At 48.0% G+C, this 23,199-nt stretch overlaps 1 protein-coding gene and 1 pseudogene across 3 annotated transcripts in view; one reads left to right on the top strand and one right to left on the bottom strand.

The window, feature by feature from the left end:
- The window catches only part of LOC139273272 (syntaxin-binding protein 5), a 268,702-nt gene that overhangs the window by 5,106 nt on the left and 240,397 nt on the right, over positions 1-23,199 (top strand). For all 3 annotated transcript variants that reach the window (XM_070889953.1, XM_070889952.1, XM_070889951.1), the window contains exon 2: positions 4,792-4,889. In XM_070889953.1, the coding sequence (XP_070746054.1) occupies positions 4,792-4,889 (98 nt within the window). The remainder of the gene's footprint in view (positions 1-4,791; positions 4,890-23,199) is intronic.
- LOC139274350 (U2 spliceosomal RNA) lies at positions 9,298-9,536 on the bottom strand (annotated as a pseudogene).

The raw sequence follows: 23,199 nt of genomic DNA, 5'->3' as shown, positions 1-23,199 counted from the left end.
CCCATGCCCTTGCGGTGTGCTCATGTTGTTCCCGATCCATTGGGGGGGGGGGGGGGGGGGGGACCGGGACTGGCAAGCCAAGACCCGTCCCACTCTCCCCACCCCCCTCTGAAGCCATGTCCCCATCTCCCCTCCCTGTCATGTCCCCATCTCCCCTCCCTGTCATGTCCCCATCTCCCCTCCCCTGTCATCCCCATCTCCCCTCCCTGTCATGTCCCCATCTCCCCTCCCTGTCATGTCCCCATCTCCCCTCCCTGTCATGTCCCCATCTCCCCTCCCTGTCATGTCCCCATCTCCCCTCCCTGTCATGTCCCCATCTCCCCTCCCTGTCATGTCCCCATCTCCCCTCCCTGTCATGTCCCCATCTCCCCTCCCTGTCATGTCCCCATCTCCCCTCCCTGTCATGTCCCCATCTCCCCTCCCTGTCATGTCCCCATCTCCCCTCCCTGTCATGTCCCCATCTCCCCTCCCTGTCATGTCCCCATCTCCCCTCCCTGTCATGTCCCCATCTCCCCTCCCTGTCATGTCCCCATCTCCCCTCCCTGTCATGTCCCCATCTCCCCTCCCTGTCATGTCCCCATCTCCCCTCCCTGTCATGTCCCCATCTCCCCTCCCTGTCATGTCCCCATCTCCCCTCCCTGTCATGTCCCCATCTCCCCTCCCTGTCATGTCCCCATCTCCCCTCCCTGTCATGTCCCCATCTCCCCTCCCTGTCATGTCCCCATCTCCCCTCCCTGTCATGTCCCCATCTCCCCTCCCTGTCATGTCCCCATCTCCCCTCCCTGTCATGTCCCATCTCCCCTCCCTGTCATGTCCCCATCTCCCCTCCCTGTCATGTCCCCATCTCCCCTCCCTGTCATGTCCCCATCTCCCCTCCCTGTCATGTCCCCATCTCCCCTCCCTGTCATGTCCCCATCTCCCCTCCCTGTCATGTCCCCATCTCCCCTCCCTGTCATGTCCCCATCTCCCCTCCCTGTCATGTCCCCATCTCCCCTCCCTGTCATGTCCCCATCTCCCCTCCCTGTCATGTCCCCATCTCCCCTCCCTGTCATGTCCCCATCTCCCCTCCCTGTCATGTCCCCATCTCCCCTCCCTGTCACGTCCCCATCTCCCCTCCCTGTCATGTCCCCATCTCCCCTCCCTGTCACGTCCCCATCTCCCCTCCCTGTCATGTCCCCATCTCCCCTCCCTGTCACGTCCCCATCTCCCCTCCCTGTCACGTCCCCATCTCCCCTCCCTGTCATGTCCCCATCTCCCCTCCCTGTCACGTCCCCATCTCCCCTCCCTGTCACGTCCCCATCTCCCCTCCCTGTCACGTCCCCATCTCCCCTCCCTGTCACGTCCCCATCTCCCCTCCCTGTCACGTCCCCATCTCCCCTCCCTGTCACGTCCCCATCTCCCCTCCCTGTCACGTCCCCATCTCCCCTCCCTGTCACGTCCCCATCTCCCCTCCCTGTCACGTCCCCATCTCCCCTCCCTGTCACGTCCCCATCTCCCCTCCCTGTCACGTCCCCATCTCCCCTCCCTGTCACGTCCCCATCTCCCTCCCTGTCAGTCCCCTCCCCTCCCTGTCACGTCCCCATCTCCCTCCCTGTCACGTCCCCATCTCCCCTCCCTGTCACGTCCCCGTCTCCCCTCCCTGTCACGTCCCCATCTCCCCTCCCTGTCACGTCCCCATCTCCCCTCCCTGTCACGTCCCCATCTCCCCTCCCTGTCACGTCCCCATCTCCCCTCCCTGTCACGTCCCCGTCTCCCCTCCCTGTCACGTCCCCATCTCCCCTCCCTGTCACGTCCCCGTCTCCCCTCCCTGTCACGTCCCCATCTCCCCTCCCTGTCACGTCCCCATCTCCCCTCCTGTCACGTCCCATCTCCCCTCCCTGTCACGTCCCCATCTCCCCTCCCTGTCACGTCCCCATCTCCCCTCCCTGTCACGTCCCCATCTCCCCTCCCTGTCACGTCCCCATCTCCCTCCCTGTCACGTCCCCATCTCCCCTCCCTGTCACGTCCCCATCTCCCCTCCCTGTCACGTCCCCATCTCCCCTCCCTGTCACGTCCCCATCTCCCCTCCCTGTCACGTCCCCATCTCCCCTCCCTGTCACGTCCCCATCTCCCCCTCCCTGTCACGTCCCCATCTCCCCTCCCTGTCACGTCCCCATCTCCCCTCCCCGTCACGTCCCCATCTCCCCTCCCTGTCACGTCCCCATCTCCCCTCCCCGTAACGTCCCCATCTCCCCTCCCCGTCACGTCCCCATCTCCCCTCCCCGTCACGTCCCCATCTCCCCTCCCCGTCACGTCCCCATCTCCCCTCCCCGTCACGTCCCCATCTCCCCTCCCCGTCACGTCCCCATCTCCCCTCCCCGTCACGTCCCCATCTCCCCTCCCCGTCACGTCCCCATCTCCCCTCCCCGTCACGTCCCCATCTCCCCTCCCCGTCACGTCCCCATCTCCCCTCCCCGTCACGTCCCCATCTCCCCTCCCCGTCACGTCCCATCTCCCCTCCCCGTCACGTCCCCATCTCCCCTCCCCGTCACGTCCCCATCTCCCCTCCCCGTCACGTCCCCATCTCCCCTCCCCGTCACGTCCCCATCTCCCCTCCCCGTCACGTCCCCATCTCCCCTCCCCGTCACGTCCCCATCTCCCCTCCCCGTCACGTCCCCATCTCCCCTCCCCGTCACGTCCCCATCTCCCCTCCCCGTCACGTCCCCATCTCCCCTCCCCGTCACGTCCCCATCTCCCCTCCCCGTCACGTCCCCATCTCCCCTCCCCGTCACGTCCCCATCTCCCCTCCCCGTCACGTCCCCATCTCCCCTCCCCGTCACGTCCCCATCTCCCCTCCCCGTCACGTCCCCATCTCCCCTCCCCGTCACGTCCCCATCTCCCCTCCCCGTCACGTCCCCATCTCCCCTCCCCGTCACGTCCCCATCTCCCCTCCCCGTCACGTCCCCATCTCCCCTCCCCGTCACGTCCCCATCTCCCCTCCCCGTCACGTCCCCATCTCCCCTCCCCGTCACGTCCCCATCTCCCCTCCCCGTCACGTCCCCATCTCCCCTCCCCGTCACGTCCCCATCTCCCCTCCCCGTCACGTCCCCATCTCCCCTCCCCGTCACGTCCCCATCTCCCCTCCCCGTCACGTCCCCATCTCCCCTCCCCGTCACGTCCCCATCTCCCCTCCCCGTCACGTCCCCATCTCCCCTCCCCGTCACGTCCCCATCTCCCCTCCCCGTCACGTCCCCATCTCCCCTCCCCGTCACGTCCCCATCTCCCCTCCCCGTCACGTCCCCATCTCCCCTCCCCGTCACGTCCCCATCTCCCCTCCCCGTCACGTCCCCATCTCCCCTCCCCGTCACGTCCCCATCTCCCCTCCCCGTCACGTCCCCATCTCCCCTCCCCGTCACGGTCCCCATCTCCCCTCCCCGTCACGGTCCCCATCTCCCCTCCCCGTCACGGTCCCCATCTCCCCTCCCCGTCCGGTCCCCATCTCCCCTCCCCGTCCGGTCCCCATCTCCCCTCCCGTCCGGTCCCCATCTCCCCTCCCCGTCCGGTCCCCATCTCCCCTCCCCGTCCGGTCCCCATCTCCCCTCCCCGTCCGGTCCCATCTCCCCTCCCCGTCCGGTCCCCATCTCCCCTCCGCTCCGGTCCCCATCTCCCCTCCCCGTCTCCCCATCTCCCCTCCCCGTCCGGTCCCCATCTCCCCTCCCCGTCCGGTCCCCATCTCCCCTCCCCGTCCGGTCCCCATCTCCCCTCCCCGTCCGGTCCCCATCTCCCCTCCCCGTCCGGTCCCCATCTCCCCTCCCCGTCCGGCCCCATCTCCCCTCCCTCCCCGTCCGGGCCCCATCTCCCCTCCCCGTCCGGTCCCCATCTCCCCTCCCCGTCCGGTCCCCATCTCCCCTCCCCGTCCGGTCCCCATCTCCCCTCCCCGTCACGTCCCCATCTCCCCCCCCCCGTCACGTCCCCATCTCCCCCCCCCCGTCACGTCCCCATCTCCCCCCCCCCCGTCACGTCCCCATCTCCCCCCCCCCCGTCACGTCCCCATCCCCCCCCCCCGTCACGTCCCCATCCCCCCCCCCCGTCACGTCCCCATCCCCCCCCCCCGTCACGTCCCCATCCCCCCCCCCCCGTCACGTCCCCATCCCCCACCCCGTCACGTCCCCATCCCCCCCCCCCCGTCACGTCCCCATCCCCCCCCCCGTCACGTCCCCATCCCCCCCCCCCCCGTCACGTCCCCATCCCCCCCCCCCCCGTCACGTCCCCATCCCCCCCCCCCGTCACGTCCCCATTCCCCCCACGTCCCCATCCCCCCCCCCCCGTCACGTCCCCATCCCCCCCCCCCCAGTCACGTCCGCATCCTCCCCCCCCCCCCCCCCCGTCACGTCCCCATCCCCCCGCCGTCACGTCTCCATTCCCCTCCCGTCACGTCCCCATCCCCCCCCTCCCCCTGTCACGTCCCCATCTCTTTTCTCCCCACCCCCCCCCCCTCGTTAATCACCATCTGCCAATCCACATTTTACATCTATCATGTGCCCGTCGCCTCTCCAGTCATATCTCCATTCCTGTTAATCACCATCTGTCAATCCACATTTTACTTCTGTCGGTCCCCATCCCCTTCCCCTTCCCCCAGTCTGATCCCCACCTCCCATATATCTCTCTTTCCCTCCCCCGTCCGACCCCATCTGCCCTCTTTTCCATCCCCATCTCCCACTTGTATCCTTGATTTTGCTGTCTCTGTAGCCAGTTAATCCCCATTTTCTCCCTCTTGTACCTGGGTTTTTCTGCTACTACTTGTGGTGTCAGACGGTTCGTCATGGATTTCCATATCAGCCTTCAGCCATGGCTTTCGATCCGGTGCAGAAAATACTGGCGATTGGAACCCAATCCGGATCATTACGACTGTATCCTTTAATCGCTATCGGCGAAAAAGTGACGTGCTCTATCTGCTACACGCAGTGCCTTTGGCACCTTGCTCTACCCCACTGGAGAGGCTTGCACCCTGTGGCCCCTTGCCTCCTCGGCACGCTGATGGGTTTCAATGGTGCATGGGCCGTTAACATGCTACATTTCTCCTGCTATAGCAATGAAGATGTGCAGGAGAAATCCTTTTTTGATTTATCAGTCAGTAGAGGTAATGCCTTGCCATTTGGCTTGCCATTGTGTCTGTCAGTTCCCTGCTAAACTGTTGTGTAGCAATTAGTTTGCAATTTACTCATGTTGCATTTATTATGGATTCTAGTTATCTGGCGTTAAGCTGTGGGGCCTGTGCCTTTTGCCTGTTACGTATTGTGCGTATACAAGCTCTGGTAGTTCAGTTCTGGTTGGTCACATGCATTGTGCTTCATTATCTATCCATCCATCTGACTCGGTACAGCTGCCCCCCTCCGCGGAACATGTGAAGTGTAGCTTGTTATATTTTACAACTGTGTGTGCATTGCAGCATGCTTTGTTTGCCATTTCTCCTTTAAAAAAACAATGACAAAATATTGCACCTGTGACTGCAGCATTTATTCACAATCTTTCTCCTATGATGTACTTTTACAGAATGTAACCCAAATGTTCCACTGTTGATGGATTTGTATTTACAGCATAGAGATGGTGTTACAGTGCAGTCAGCAGTTGTTTTCTTTTAAGTGTAATGTATTTTGGGATTATCGAAAACTTAGTTTGGTTTGAACTCTCTTTCATGGCTGGCCAATTCATCTAAGCCTGGTTGTCGGATGTAAAATGTCTGTGATTGACCATAAGTTTTTTTATTAAAATGGGAGCACATCAGTTTGTGTGTTCCTTGTGTAGTTAAATGGGAACTAGGGGTGTGAGGGCATCTCTGGTGAATAGCAGGATCAGTAACACATTGATTCAGAAGCCCCTTTATTGCTGCCCGTATCCTAACTTGCACCAAGTACTGTTCACCCATCACCTCTGTGCTCACTGACCTAAATTGGCTCCCGTTCCATCAGCGCCTCGATTTTTAAAATTCTCGTCCTGTGTTCAAATCCTTGCATGACCTTGCCCCTCCCTATCTCTGTAACCTGCTCCAGCCCTCCAAACCTCCGAGATATCTGCGATCCTCCAATTCTTGCCTCTTGCTCATCCCTGATTTTAAAATCGTTCCACCATTGGTGGCTGTGCCTACGTTCTGGAATTCCCTCCCTAAACACCCCTCTCTTCCTTTTAAGACACTCCTTAAAATCTACCTCTTTGATCAATGTCCTAATATCTCTTTATGTGGCTTGGTGTCAAATTTTGTTTGATAATGCTCCTGTGAAGTGCCTTGGGATTACATTAAAGGCACTATATGAATACAAGTTGTTGTTAAAGGGGCTATATAAATGCAAAACGTTTTGTTGGCCATTACTGAACTGTCAATTCAGGTGTCCTGATTGGTTGACCAAAGTTTAGTTATGACACTGAGCACTGTAGCCCTGTCTGCAATCAATACTCTCCCTGTTAGGATTTTTCTGAAATTTTTCTGTAATTGAGAAATCTATATCATAGATTTTATCCCTTTTTAATATTTAAAGCTGAAACAATGCCCATCCACATCATTCGACTCCGAACAAGAAAAAGTCACAATTAATTTTGTTCTGATGCTCTTCTCCAAGAGCATCCACTGCCTGTAAAAATTGTCATTTATTCTTTGAGAATTACCACTGTTCAGCAAATTATTCACCTTTCTAAAACTACAATCATTCAGTTTCTTCTGTTTGTCTTCTATTCCAAATGCTTAACTCCAAGATGGTTCCACATCACTAATTTTGTTCGCTTAATAATCTAACCTTTCTTAATTTTATTTGCGATTATATTTTTACACAATCCTTCACAAACAGTTGACTCCAATTATTTGCTTCTGCAGTTTAGTTTCTCTGAGATGGTAATCAAAAATGACATTCTCCATTTTTTTTTATCTGATCCAGGTTCCCTTTGTATGGCTCCTCTGTGAAGTGGTCAAAACTATTGCATGACTGTCGGGTTTTTAATCTTAAAAGCACTGTGCTCCACACTAACCCAACTGAATTATTCAACTTCCTCAATTAGGAGTGACATAGTGACATTAGCTTTCCAGTTTGCCTTCCCTCCTCTCCTGCAGAGGCACTGACTCTCGCCTGGGGGCACTGACTCTTGCCGGGGTTCATGGCCCTCGGGGGGCACTGTCTCCCACTGGGGCCCGTGGGCACTGACTCCCGCCGGGGCCCAGGGGGACGCAGACTCTAGGGTTGGTAGCTCTGGGCTTCATGGCCCAGGGGCGTTGACACTCGCTGGTTCGAAGCCCAAGGATACTGACTTACTGGGCTTCAGTGCCATGGGGCGCTGACTCTCGCTGGGTTCGGGGCTCGGGTGCTGACTCTCGCTGGGTTCGAGGCTCAGGGGTACTGACTTACTGGGCTTCGGGGCCCAGGGGCGCTGACTCTCGCTGGGGTTAGGGGCCATGGGGAGCTACGGTTCGGGACCCAGGGGCGCTGACCCTTGCCTGGCGGGTCGGGGCCCAGAATCGCTGGGAGGGTCAGGGTGTAGGGGCCCAGGGTCGTGGAACTTCTCCAGGACCCAGGTTAGTGGTTTTCTCTGGGGCCCAGGAGTGCTGACTCTCTCCAGGGTACAGTTCCAGGGATGGAGGCAGCCTTTTGTATACTTCAAGGTTTTGCTTTTCCACTGTGTACATGGCAGGGCCATTTGACAGGTCTGTCCTCATACGAGAATACATGCACATTTCCCAGCAAGTGATTGGATAGCGATCTTTAGCAGCCTATGCTGTGTTTTTTTAATCCTACCCCTAGGCCAATGGCAGTTCCTCCCTTGTTGTCCTTGGCTAACTCGCTACTATCCAGGTGAGTTATTCGCCACAGACCAGGAGGTCACCTGTCCAGTCTGTGGCCAGTAACAATTACCTCTCTTCCCACTTCAGACTACCCACCAAGCTGTTACTTTTTAAAATTCAATTTTAATTATAGTGTTGGAATCACAGTGAGAAAATTCAGTTTAATTTTGGGCAGGATTATGCAAATTAAAATAACATTCAACACTCTGTACCTCTGCAGATGTGGTTTAAATAGGCATTGATATTTTAGGTGCTGCTTTAATGGGGTGGTTGGAGAAATAATAAACCTGACTTGAATGTAAAAGAAGCCTAACTTTTTATACCTATGTGGCCAGCATGCACTGTGTTTTTATTTTATAAAATCCTTTTTATTTTCTTAATCACTCTTTTTCTCCCCTTTTACTCCCCCCCCCCCCCCCCCCCCCTTCAAGATTAACTGCAGATGGGAGAGTGACGTGTTCCTAAGTTTTTGCTAAGAGATGCGCAAGCACCTCAGGGATGATTCTGCATTACTTTCTCTCACACCCCTACTCTTTCTTTCTCCTTGCTCCCTTTATTTCTCTCTCTCCCTCTCCCTCTCCCCGTCATGTTGCTGTGGTGAGGATTGCACTTACTTCCCATCAGTCTGCAAAAAATTTTTTTAACTGCAATGGAGCGGGGAGTTGGAGTGAGTACACCACGGCAGCCTATGTGGGAGGGGTGCAAAGTGGTAACCAGTTGAATTGTGAGTAATCAGATGATTTTAAGTTTTAAAAACAAGTATGTGTAAAGGATATTTCTTAATTCTGAGACGTTTACACATACTTGTAGATTAGGACTATGGTTGCAAAAGGAAATGGAAAGTGACGTAGGAACAGTGGTTTGCGTGTACTCGACTTGGAGCTGAGCAGTTCCTGTAGGTATATAAAAAGGAAGAGGGTGGCTAAAGTAAATATTGGTCCCTTAGAGGACAAGACCGGGGAATTAGTAATGGGGAACATGGAGATGGCAGAAACTCTGAACAAATATTTTGTATCAGTCTTTACGGTAGAGGGCACTAACAATATTCCGACAGTGGATAGTCTAGGGGGGGAGGAACTTATCACAATCACTAAGGAGGTGGTACTCAGTAAGATAATGGGACTAAAAGCAGATAAATCTCCTGGACCTGATGGCTTGCATCCTAGGGTCAAGAGAAGTAGCGGCAGGGATTGTGGATGCATTGGTTGTAATTTACCAAAATTCCCTGGATTCTGGGGAGGCCCCAGCAGATTGGAAAACTGCAAATGTAACGCCCCTATTTAAAAAAGGAGCCAGACAAAAAGCAGAAAACTATAGAAACTATAGACCAGTTGGCCTAACATCAGTGGTTGGGAAAGTGTTGGAGTCCATTATTTTTTTTTTGAAATTCGTAGCCAATCGTTCCAATTCTTTGTCAAATCACAAACGCCAGAGGTCACCTTGGGCCCATTCAAGGATCACTCTGCGCCAATGCTCTTAGCCAAAAGGCCTAGAGCCACTGCACCGTTCCTGGAAGTACTGCAATACCAGGTTCGTGCCATGGAGGTGGATGGGTCAGGCCCCCCACACACCTCCGTGGAGGTGGATGGGTCAAGCCACCCCACCCACCTCCTATTTCCAAAAAAGCAAGCATATACCTTCCTGATCCAGGGAGAGCCACCTTGGGGTTATGGTGGTTACTCCCCTGTCAGGTCAGTCACGCATGATCTTAGCCAAAAGGCCGAGAAGTGTTGGAGTCCATTATTAAAGAAGCAGTAGCAGGACATTTGGAAAAGCAAAATTCGGTCAGGCAGAGTCAGCATGGATTTATGAAGGGGAAGTCATGTTTGACAAATTTGCTGGAGTTCTTTGAGGATGTAACGAACAGGGATGTGGTACATTTGGATTTCCAGAAGGCATTTGACAAGGTGAAACATAAAAGGTTACTGCACAAGATAAAAGTTCACAGGCTTGGGGGTAATATATTAGCATGGATAGAGGATTGGCTAACTAACAGTGAACAGAGTCGGGATAAATGGTTCATTCTCTGGTTGGCAACCAGAAATTAGTGGTGTGCCACAGAGATCAGTGCAGGGACCCCAACTATTTACAATTTATATTAACGACTTGGAAGAAGGGACTGAGTGTAACGTAGCCAAGTTTGCTGACGATACAAAGATGGGAGGAAAAGCAATGTGTGAGGAGGACACCCAAAATCTGCAAAAGGACATAGACAGGGAGTGGGCAAAAATTTGGCAGGTGGAGTATATGTTGGAAAATGTGAGGTCATGCACTTTGGCAGAAAAAAAATCAAAGAGCAAGTTATTATTTAAATGGAGAAAGATTGCAAAGTGCCGCAGTACAGCGGGACCTGGGGGTACTTGTGCATGAAACACAAAAGAATAGTATGTAGGTACAGCAAGTGATCAGGAAGGCCAATGGTCGCAAAGGGGATGGAGTATAAAAGCAGGGAAGTCTTGCTACAGTTATACAGGGTATTGGTGAGGAATATTATGAGCAGTTTTGGTTTCCATATTTACGAAGGCATATACTTGCTTTGGAGGCAGTTCAGAGAAGGTTTACTAGGTTGATTTCGGGGATGAGGGGGTTGACATGAGAAAAGGTTGAGTAGGTTGGGCCTCTACTCATTGAAATTCAGAAGAATGAGAGGTGATCTTATCGAAACGTATAAAATCGTATGGGGCTTGACAAGGTGGATGCAGAGAGGATGTTTCACTAATGGGGGAGACTAGAACTAGAGGGCACGATCTTAGAATAAGGGGCTGCCTGTTTAAAACAGAGATGAGGAGAAATTTCTTCTCTGAGGGTTGTAAATCTGTGGAATTCACTGCCTCAGAGAGCTGTGGAACCTGGGACATTTAATAAATTTAAGACAGAAATAGACAGTTTCTTAAACGATGAGGAGATGAGGGGTTATGGGGAGCGGGCGGGGAAGTGGAACTGAGTCCATGATCAGATCAGCCATGATCTTATTGAATGGCGGAGCAGGCTCGAGGGGCCGTATAGAAACATAAAAAATAGGTGCAGAAGCAGGTTATTCGGCCTGCATCGTTCAATATGATCATGGCTGATCATGCAACTTCAGTACCCCACACCTGCCTTCCCTCCATACCCCCTGATCCCTTTAGCCGTAAGGGCCACATCGAACTCCCATTTGAATATATCCAAAGAACTGGACTCAACAACTTTCTGTGGTAGAGAATGCCATAGGTTCACAATTCTCTGGGTGAAAAAGTTTCTCCTCATCTCGGTCCTATGTGGCTTACCCCTTATCCTCAGACTGTGACCCCTGGTTCTGGACTTCCCCAACATCGGGAACATTCTTCCTGCATCTAACCTGTCCAATCCTGTTAATTTTATATGCTTCTATGAGATCCCCTCTCATTCATCTAAATTCCAGTGAATATAAGTCTAGTCGATCCAGTCTTTCTTCATATGTCTGTCCTGCCATCCAGGAATCAGTCTGGTGAACCTTCGCTGTACCCACTCAATAGCAAGAATGTCCTTCCTCAGATTAGACCAAAACTGCACACAATACTCAAGATGTGGTCTCACCAAGGCCCTGTACAACTGCAGCAAAACCTCCCTGCTCCTATACTCAAATCCTCTCGCTATGAAGGCCAACATGCCATTTGCTTTCTTAACTGCTGCTGTACCTGCATGCCTACTTTCAATGACTGATGTACCATGACACCCAGGTCTCGTTGCACCTCCCCTTTTACTAATCCGTCACCATTGAGATAATCTGCCTTCCTGTTTTTGCCACCAAAGTGGATAACCTCACACTTATCCACATTATACTGCATCTGCCATGCATTTGCCCACTCACCTAACCTGTCCAAGTCACCCTGCAGCCTCTTAGCATCTTCCTCACAGTTCACACTGCCACAGCTTAGTGTCATCTGCAAACTTGGAGATATTACATTCAATTCCTTCGTCTAAATCATTAATATATATTGTAAATAGCTGGGGTCCCAGCACTGAACCTTGCGGTACCCCACTCGTCACTGCCTGCCATTCTGAAAAGGACCCGTTTATTCCCACTCTTTGCTTCCTGTCTGCCAACTAGTTCTCTATCCTCATCAATACATTACCTCCAATCACATTGATCTTAATTTTGCACACTAATCTCTTGTGTGGAACCTTGTCAAAAGCCTTTTGAAAGTCCAAATACATCACATCCACTGGTTCTCCCTTATCCGCTCGACTAGTTACACCCTCAAAAAATTCCAGAAGATTTGTCAAGCATGATTTCCCTTTCATAAATCCATGCTGACTTGGACCGATCCTGTCATTGCTTTCCAAATGCGCTGCTATTACATCTTTAATAATTGATTCCAGCATTTTCCCCGGTACCGATGTCAGGCTAAATGGTCTATAATTCCCTGTTTTTTCTTTCCCTCCTTTTTTTAAAAAGTGGGGTTACATTAGCTGCCCTCCAATCCATAGGAACTGATCCAGAGTCCATGGAATGTTGGGAAATGACCACCAATGCATCTACTATTTCTAGGGCCACTTCCTTAAGTAATCTGGGATGCAGACTATCAGGCCCTGGGAATGTATTGGCCTTCAATCCCATCAATTTCCCTAATGCCATTTCCTGACTAATAAGGAGTTCCCTCAGTTCCTCCTTCTCGCTCGACCCTCGGTCTCCTAGTATTTGTGGGAGGTTATTTGTGTCTTCCTTAGTGACGACACAACCAAAGTATTTGTTCAATTTGTCTGCCATTTCTTTGTTCCCCATTGTGAATCCACCTGATTCTGACTGCAAGGGACCTACATTTGTCTTCACTAATCTTTTTCTCTTCACATATCTATAGAAGCTTTTGCAGTCAGTTTTTATGTTCCCTGCAAACATTTTCTCATTATTTTCCCCCATCTAATTAAACCCTTAGTCCTCCTCTGTTGAATTCTAAATTTCTCCCAGTCCTTAGGTTTGCTGCTTTTTCTGGCCAATTTTTATGCCTCTTCCTTGGATTTAACACTATCCCTAATTTCCCCATTTTATTTTTACGCCAGACAGGGATGTACAATTGTATGGCCTACTCCTGTTCCTATTTCTTATGTTCTTATGAGTTCAGACAGGACAAATTGTGACTATTTGCTAATTGAGGAGTTAAAGTAGAGAGTGCTGGAATTGGGAGCATAGGGTTTGTATGTTCAGGGATTAGGTACTGTAAATGGTTCATATGTGATACATGCCGAGGGATTGGGACCAGGCGAGGTACATGAAGAGCATGTTGGTTGGGAAGTGTTAATAAGAGGAGGTGATGGAGAGAGCAGGCTACAATTATTGGACTACAATAATGATTGGATTTAAAGACAAGAACAGTTGAGTAACATGCAAAATAATGGCATCCAATAGATTCCACGCACTGATTAGCATAGAAACTGGGTGCAGGAGTAGGCCATTCGGCCCTTCTAGCCTGCACCGCCATTCAATGAGTTCATGGCTGAACATGCAATTTCAGTATCCCATGAAGGACATTACGAAGTAGAATTTGAGGAACAGTCAGAACATCTTCGGGGAGCAAAGGAAAAGGAAGCATGTCCCTGTGCTCATCTCTCCTAAAACTCCAAATGGGCTTCCTGTTATTTCATAGCACTGGGACCACCCGAGCCCAAGTCATGAATGCCCTCTTCTCTGTGGCTGTGATGTGTTGACCCTTATAGCCCTCCTCAATCCTTTTGCAGCATTCAACACAGTTGGCTGTACTGATCTTTTCCATCAACTCTCCTCCGTTGTCCAGCTCTGTGGGACTGATGATGTGTTCTATCTGAAAAGAGCTAGTGCATCTCCAGCAATAGCTTCTCTTCCCTTCCATGCATCTTCACCTCCGGGATACCTCCAGGATCCATTTCTTCATCTATATGTTGTCTCTCTTCTGCAGCAAAGGATCATTTTCCATAGCTATGCTGATTACTCCCACTTCGACCTCCTCTACTTCTCTCAACCCCACGATCATCCCTCTGCTATCAGACTGCCCGTGTGACATCAGCATGAATGAGTTGAAACTTCCTTCAAGAACATCAGGAAAATTAAAGCCCTTGTTTTCTTGCCACTGACTCCATTGTCCTCCTTGCCCACTAAGCTGGGCTGCGCAGGACCAATTCACAATCTGTGTCCTGTTTGACCTTGAGCTGAGATTCAAACCCTACCATCCTATTCAACACCAAGGCCACTATATTCATTTCTGCAGCATTGCTCACCTGAGCTGCTGGAACAGTTACTTGTACATTGTCTCCTCTTGTTCCTCTTTCTACAACTCTGTAAAGCACCTTTGGATATTTTGTACTTTGAAAGTGCTGTGTGAGCACGAAGTGTTGTAGAAGATCCTGATTTGGGTGGCTACTTATGCTATAAGGCCACGGTTGTAAGTGTTGAAAAGGCTGAGGTGGGCTAGTGTTGAGTTGGCAGGAAGATTTTGGGAAGAGATGCTGAAGGGTAGGATGACAGATATTGCCAGGAAGGTGAAACAGAGAGACTTAAACCTGTGGACTCTGGATTATTCTTGATCTTTTGAAAGAAGTGAATAGAATTATGGAAGTAAATATAAGTGGCAGCACAGAAGGAGGCTATTCAACCCATCATATCTGCCGGCTTTCTGCTAGAGCACTCCAAAAATAAATCTCATTGCCTTGGCCTCTCCTGGTAATTCGGTATCTTCCATTGTTTCAAATATTCATCCAATTTTCCCAGATAATATACTTTGGTCTCTGCCTCAGCCACTCTCTGCAAATCATTTCATGTTCTTAACAATTTCTTGCAGAAATAAATGATCCTCTCCTTGCTCTCTTCGTGATAAATTAGTGGCTGCCCAGCTAATCAAGTGGTGTTTGTAAATAACTGTCATGCTTTTTGGGAGTGCATGAAATTGTGGAGGAAAATGGGTTGAACAGGGCAGGATCAGAGAGAACAGATGTTAATGTGGAGGAAGGAAATTAAACCTTGTTTAAGTTAGAAGTGAAAATTTCTGTAATTAGCTTCTCATCCAGTGGGTATTTCTAGATTACAGTGGGTCAGTGGCTTTCCACTTCCACATTGTAGGAAGTGATATATCTTGAATTATAGATAAGCAGGGGTTGAAGAATGATCAAGAGGAGGAAGAAAATAACTTAAAGCAGAACTAAATCCAGGATAGGGGACTAAACCGTTTAAGACAAAAGTGCCTTTTATTGACTGCAGTGGTTCAAGACCCACCACCTTTTAGCACAAAAAGAAAGATCTTGTTATCTTCTGCCATTCACAACCTCGGGACGTCCCAAAGTGCTTTACAGCCAACTAAGTACTTTTTGAAGTGTAGTCACTGTTGTAATGTTGGGAAACGTGGCAGCCAATCCGCGCAGAGCAAGGTTCCACAAACACCAATGTGATAACGACCAGATCATCTGTTTTTTAGGTGTTGGTTGTAGGATAAATATTGGCCAAGACATCAGGGATAACCCCCTGCTCTTTTTCGAAATAGTGCCATGGAATTTTTTTTATGGCCACCTGAGAGGGTTTGACGTCTCATCCGAAAGACCGCATTTCCGAAAATGCAGTACTCCCTCAGGACTCTGCTGGAGTGTCATATATTGCAGAACCAGGACTGTGCAATATATGTGACCTTGTCAGTATTGCTCAAATCCCAAGAATTTTTTTTTAAATTTGAATGTCAGCCGCATTTGGAACAAGATGGTTGAATTAAAGAGACATTCAGCTGTAAATTATGATATGGGTTTACAGAAGCACCCACTTTCCCCAGTATAATTCAGTATACACAAGACAGAGTGTTCAGGAAGGATTCAAAAGGGCGGGGGAAGAAGACTTTTTTTTCATACGTGATCACATTAGTGAAACTGAACTAATATCAGAAGGGAAGGCACAAAACAGAATAGCCTGGCTCAAGTTAAAAAGCAGGATTAACAATTTGGGTAGGGTGAAGTTGATCGTATATTATATTGATAAGTGTTTTGTACAAGCGATAGTTTAATCATTGGTAACTTCAATCAAGGAAATTGAAACTTGGAAAATTCTGATAGAAGTGAGGTAACAGAATCAGTATCAGTAAATGATATGAGATTGCTTTCAGCTGTACATTAAGGATCCAACCACCTGCAAAACCTGCATTTTGACTGGATTTTTAAGTGATCGATGTCGTATAGAAGTGGCGGTAGCTCTGAGGAGCTAGTGATTAAATTTAACTTTACTCGGAAATCAGAAGAACGAACTGTCAAGATTACAAGGTTGAATATATATAAGAAAAATTAATGTGAGATGAAATGTAAGTTAGATGTTGTTGGGGCTTTTTTTTGTTTTTGAAAGTGATGAACTTAAAGATAAAATAGTTGAAGCATGAATAAAACTAATTTGCTTGTCGTGCATCAATATCCTAGAGGATCTTGAAAACACTGGTTCAGGCCCCTGATGATTCAACAGCAATTAGTAATTTCAACATTGATATCAATGAAGTCCTAATCAGGCTCAAACAACTTAAAACAAATGCAATGCTAGGAATGGGTGGTATTTATAATAGGGTACTAATGAGATTTATGAAGTGCTGACAAGCAGCAACGGGGAGTTGATGAATGAATGCTGAGAGGGTCCTGCTTTATGAGGAACAAGTTAATATAACCCTTGTTCAAAATAAAAGTGACACAATGGACTCATTAGACTTGCATCAGTATCGGGTAAAGTAATGGAAATCAATATTGGAAGCATTCTTCAGAATTATGAGTCTAGTAATTTACTGAACAACTATTGTGGCTTCTGAAGGGCAAGATCCTGCATAACCAACCTTTGTTGACTTTTTTGGGGGAGAAAGTGACTTCCCAAGTAGACTATGGAAAGCTTTCTAAACTTGTAAACTTGAGCTCATATAAAACTCTGCTGCCTGTATCCTAACTTGCACCAAGTCCCGCTCACCCATCACCTCTGTCCTCACTGACCTATATTGCTCTCAGTCCGGCAATGCCTCGATTATAAAATTCTCAAAAATGTTTTCAAATTCCTCCATGGCCTTGCCCCTCCCTACCTCTGTAACCTCCTCCAGCCCTACAACCCTCCGAGATATCTGCTCTCCTCCAACTCTGGTCACCTGATTCTAATCACTCCACCATTGGTGGCTGTGCCTTCAGCTGCCTGGGCCCTAAGCTCTGGAATTCCTTCCTTAAACCTCTTGGCCCATTATGCCAGTGCCAGCTCTTCGGTAGAGCTATCCAATTATTCCCACTCCCCTGCACTTTCTCCTTAGCCTTGGAACTTTTTTCCCTTTGAGTATTTATCCAATTCTCTTGAATGTTACTGTTGAATCTGCTTCCACCATCCTTTCAGGTAATGCATTCCAGATAACGACAAAAATCTTTCCTCATGTCGCCTTTGGTTCTTTTGCCAAACACCTTAAATCTGTGTCCTATGATTACCGACCATTCTGCCATTGGAAGCAAAACTCCTTATTTAATCAAAACCATTCATGATTTTGAATACCTTTATGAAATTTCCTCTTAACCTTCTCTGCTCTAAAGAGAACAACCCTTGCTTCTCCAGCCTCTCCACATAACTGAAATCCCTCATCCTTAGTACAATTCTAGTAAATCTTTTCTGGACCCTCTCTCAGGCCTTGACATCCTTCCTAAAGTGTGGTGCCCAGAATTGAATAAAATACACCAGCTGAGGCCCAACCAGTGTTTTATAAAGGTTTAGCATAACTTCCTTGCATTTGTACTCAATCCCTCTATTAATAAAGCCAAGGATCCCAAATGCATCTTTTTACATCCTTCTCAACTTGTCCTGCCACCTTCAGGCATTTCTGCACATATACCCGCAGGTCTCTCTGTTCTTGTACCCCCTTTAAAATTGTATCATTTAGTTTATATTGCCTCGCCTCTCATTCTTCCTACCAAAATGTATCCGTTAAATTTCATCTGCCATGTGTCTGCCCATTTCACCAGTCTGTCTGTGTCCTCCTGGTCTGTTACCATCCTCCTCATTGTTTACTACATTTACGAGTTTCATGTCATCTGTAAGCTTTGACATTATGCCATGTATACCAAAGTCCAAGTCATTAATATATATCAAAGAGGAGTGGTCCTAATATTGACCCCTGGGAAACACCACTGTATACTTCACTCCAATCTGAAAAACAACCATTCCCCACTACTGTCTGCTTTTCTGCCCCTTAACTAATTTTGTTTCCATGCTGCTACTGTCCTTTTAATCTCTTGGGCTTTAATTTTGCTAATAAGTCTATTATGTGGTACTTTGTCAAACGCCTTTTGCAAGTCCATGTACACATAATCAACTGCACTACCCTCATCAACCCTCTCCGTTAATTCATCAAAGAACTCGATCAAGTTAGTCAAACACGATTTGCCTTTAATAAATCCGTGCTTACTTTCATTTATTAGTCCTTTTCCACATACTTCTGTCTGATAACGATTGTGTAAAGCGCCTTGGGACGTTTTACAATGCTAACAGTGCTATATAAATGCAAGTTGTTGTTTATGATGTGATGCGCCTGGTCTCAAAACATTTGATAATAGTTTGACAGGAAAGGCTGCCACAGAAGCCTGAAGCATTGGATTTTCATGCACTTGAGACTGGGGAAGAATTTGGCTGTAGGGTGGGGAACAGCTTACACATTAAGGAGTAATGCCAGGTTGGGGTTTGAAAGCCGATTGGTTGGGGTAGTAATCATTAGGGTGTCCTGGAGATTGGTACTGGGAACACTAATGTTTCTAATTTCTATCAACAAATGATTCAGAAATGTAATGGAAATTAGTCAAGTTCACACCATTATTAACCAGGGTGTTGAGGGGAGGAGAGGGAAATGTTCATGCCTGTAGTAACCAAGAATGCATAAAATGAACGACATAAAATCTTTTAAGTGGGCAGATCAATGACAGGCAAAACTTGATGTAGATAACTCTTTAAGTTTGTTGAATTTTATACTTCTATCCTGTGCTCACTGTTGAAGTTAAAAATAATTATTGCTTTAACTTTTCATGATGTTAAAGACCTGTATCGTGTCTTCTCCCATTTTCTCTTCAATGAAAATAAGTTTAGTCCCTTGAATCTTCATAACTTGGTTTCCTGAGGCTTGGGATCATCCTTTATACACTTAAATCCTTTTCAAAATATTTAAATCCCTTTTGAAGTAGGGTAACTAAAACTGCTCTGGAACTGACTTCACCATTGAACTGTACATTGTCAACATAACTTGTTCTCCATTGTGTCCTCTAGATGCATTCCAGTACCCAATTTGCCTTATTGATAACTGCTTCACACTGGCATTGCTCAGGTACTCTTATGGGGTCGTAGTCGAAGTAGATCCTAGGGTCATTTTAGACGCTAATTGTATCTCTGGATTAACAGCTACTTGAATCCCCCCCCCCCCCTGATTATCTCAACAACCTCTCCAGGCTATCCCCCTGTCAGAAGAAAACTGTAGGAAATCATTTATTTAGTACACATTTTTAAAGATTGTTCTGTTGTGATTTGCTCATGTTTTACACAAAGTGTGACATCTAGAATGTAAAGGACACTCTTAACCTTTTTATGAAGCAGTGGATCTCAATAACAACAACATGCATTTATATAGTGCCTTTACCATAGTAAAATATCCCAAGGCGCTTCACAGGAGCGTTAGCAAACAAAATTTGGCACCGAGCCACATAGGATGATATTAAGACAGGTGACCAAAGCTTGGTTAAAGAGAGAGGTTTTAAGTAGCGGCTTAAAGGAAAGCCACATCCTGTGTGACTACGACCAAGGTAAACTATCCCTCGTTGTCCTCCTTGACCTGTCTGCAGTCTTTGACACGATTGGCCACACCATCCTCTTCCAACACCTCTCCACTGTGGTCCAGCTTGGTGGGACTGTACTCACCTAATTTAATTCTTATCTATCTAATCGTAGCCAGCGAATCACCTGAAATTGTTTCTCTTCCCGCTCCCGCATCACAACCTGTGGTCTTTCCCAAGGATCTATCCTTGGCCCTCTCCTCATTTACATGCTGCCCCTCAGTGACATCATCCGATAGTACTGCATCAGCTTCCACATATACACTAACGATACCCAGCTCTACCTCTCCATCACCCCTCTCGACCCCTCTATTGTATCTAAATTGTCAGACTGCTTGTCTAACATCCAGTACTGGATGAGCAGAAATTTCCTCCATCTAAATGTTGGGAGGACCAAAGCCATTGTCTTTGGTCCCCACCACTAACTCTGTTCCCTAGCCACTGACTCCATCCCTCTCCCTGGCCACTGAGGTTGAACCAGACTGTTTGCAACTTTAGTGTTGTATTTCACTCCGAGATGAGCTTCCGACCACATATCTGCGCTATCACTAAGATTGCCTATTTCCATCTTTGGAACATCGCCCGACTCCATCCCTGCCTCAGCTCATCTGCTGCTGAAACCCTCATCCATGCCTTTGTTACATCTAGACTTGACTATTCCAATGCACTCCTGGCTGGCCTTCCATGTTCTACCCTTGGTAAACTTGACGTCATCCAAAACTTTGCTTCCCATGTCCTAACTTGCACTAAGTCCTCTTCACCCATCATCCCTGTGCTTGCTGACCTACATTGGCTCCCAGTTAAGCAATGCCTCAATTTTAAAATTCTCATCCTTGTTTTCAAATCCCTCCATGGTCTCACCTCGCCCTATCTTTATAATCTCCTGCCCCACAACCCTCTGTGATATCTGCGCTCTTCTAATTCTGGCCTCTTGAGCATCCCTGATTTCAATTACTCTACCATTGCTCTACAATTGCTCTTCAGCTGCCAAGGCCCTCAGGTCTGGAATTCTCTCCCTAAACCCCTCGCACCTCTCTACCTCTCTTTCCTCCTTTAAGACGCTTCTTAAAACCTACCTCTTTGACCAGGCTTTTGGTCATCTGCCCTAATATCTCTTTATGTGCCTCGGTGTCAAATTTTGTTCTCCATCACTTCTGTGAAGCTTCTTGGGACATTTTACTATGTTTTAAAGGTGATATATAAATACAAGTTGAGGTTATTAAAAGAAAGGTAGAGAGGCAGAAAGGTTTAGGGAAGGAATTCCAGAGTTTGGAGCCTAGGCTGCTGAAGGCACAGCTGACAGTAGTGGGGCGAAGGGAGTCGAGGATGTGGAAGAGGCCAGAATTGGAGGAGTGCAGAGATCTCAAAGGATTGCAGGGCTCACCGTTGGATGATGTGCTGTTTTTGTATGGTCAGATATGTTGGACTATGTAATGCACTTTGTATTCTGCTAAAATGGAGCTGTATTCCTTTAGGCTCAGGCTGTTGTTTTGTCAAAGAGCTTTGCAGATTGGAATATTTGCATTGTTTTCAAGCTGCATGTTGAGCATCTAGCATTTGCATCTGTAACAAAGTGAGCTGCCTGGAGTGTGACGTTCGAATGTGCTAGCTGTACTGTTTTTAATACATTAATTAAAATAGATTGACGACTCCCAAATCCTGCTTTTAAGCCTCTGCCAGTGGTGATTAAATAGGCTGCTTTCATGTTAAGCATTTTAATCCATTTGCCATATCTCAACCCACCTGTAAAATTTGTCCAAGTGCCCCTGAAGAAAATCTTTTTCCTCTTTACTTGGCCACATAGCTTATATCATCAGTAAACTTACTTTCTCTCGGGCAGAGCATTAGCAGTTTTGGGTCTGTACTAGATATGCTTAGTTCACCCGTTATCCTCGTAAATGAACCCTGCATCCACTACAATCAGGAGGGTATTTGTAGGTCTCAATATCTGGTTATCTGATATGACCGGGGCAACGTAACGCTAAGACCCCTCTTTGTGTGTATTGAATTCTGTGATCGATCTCATACACCATATGCATTTTGCCTATCCTCTGGAAAGCTAATTGTAACCTAACAAACTTTTAAAAATCAAAATAGATGACTGATGAGAATAACCGTTTTCATTGAAATTCTTCCTCTGTTTCCTATTGCTCCTTGTAACATCCAAAATAATAAATTGTTAAATTATCCCTTGATATAGGCGTATCTTCACCTTGCAAGTTAGCATTCCTGAATTCGGTGACACTAACTTTAGAAGAAAGTGCTCTGCCTCACTGACTGTTTCACATTCAAACTGCATGCAGACCACCTTCCCACCACAAGCGAGAGCGTGAGCGAGCCAAAAAGCTCAATCTTTGCCCCTCCCTCAACGCTCTGTCGAGGATTGGCTCATCGGCCAACAATCTAAACTAGCTCCCCTCCCTTGGTGTGGGAGTCATAGGAACACACTGTCTGACCAGCTAGAACCCCTGCGCTCCATAAATGGAAGCCATTCTAGTATATCCAATTCCTCTGTCGAATGTGATAATGAACCCCATTGTCTCAAACTGATATGGTATGTGAGAAATGCACGACTGTTGGCTACTTCGTCTGGTCCCAGCTAATGGATCTAATTTATAAACCAGATGGGAGTTAATCCCTTGCTATACGAACATAAGAAATAGGAACAGGAGTAGGCCATATGGCCCCTCGAGCCTACTCCGCCATTCTAAAAGATCATGGCTGATCTGATCATGGACTCAGCTCCACTTGCCTGCCCGATTCCCATAACCCCTTACCATTTAAGAAACTGTCTATTTCTGTCTTAAATTTATTCAAATGTCTCAGCTTCTACAGCTCTCTGAGGCAGCGAATTCCACAGATTTACAACCCTCTGAGAAGAAATTTCTCCTCATCTCTGTTTTAAATGGGCGGCCCCTTATTCTAAGATCATGCCCTCTAGTTCGAGTCTCCCCCATCAATGGAAACATTCTCTCTACATTCACCTTGTCAAGCCCCCTCATAATCTTATATGTTTCGATAAGATCACCTCTCATTCTTCTGAATTGAGTAGAGGCCCAACCTACTCAACGTTTTCTCATAAGTCAACCTCCTCATCCCCGGAATCAATCCATTGAACCTTCTCTGAACTGCCTCCAAAGCAAGTATATCCTTTCGTAAATATGGAAACCAAAACTGCACGCAGTATTCCAGGCGTGGCCTCACCAATACCTTATAATGCTGTAGCAAGACTTCCTTGCTCCATCCCCTTTGCAATAAAGACCAGGATATCATTGGCCTTCCTGATCACTTGCTTTACCTGCATACTATCCTTTTGTGTTTCATGCACAAGTACCCCCAGGTCCCGCTGTACTGCGGTACTTTGCAATCTTTCTCCATTTAAATAATAACTTGCTCTTTGATTTTTTTTCTGCCAAAGTGCATGACTTCACATTTTCCAACATTATACTCCATCTGCCAAATTTTTGTCCACTCACTTAGCCTGTCTATGTCCTTTTGCAGATTTTTTGTGTCCTCCTCATACATTGTTTTACCTCCCATCTTTGTATCGTCAGCAAACTTGGCTACGTTACACTCAGTCCCCCCTTCTAAGTCGTTAATATAGATTGTAAATA

This window comes from Pristiophorus japonicus, chromosome 9 (genome assembly GCF_044704955.1).
Source record: "Pristiophorus japonicus isolate sPriJap1 chromosome 9, sPriJap1.hap1, whole genome shotgun sequence".
In the NCBI taxonomy this organism is placed as follows: domain Eukaryota; kingdom Metazoa; phylum Chordata; class Chondrichthyes; family Pristiophoridae; genus Pristiophorus; species Pristiophorus japonicus.
Note: the sequence above shows the minus strand (reverse complement) of the source record. Positions and strands in the feature narration are given on the sequence as shown.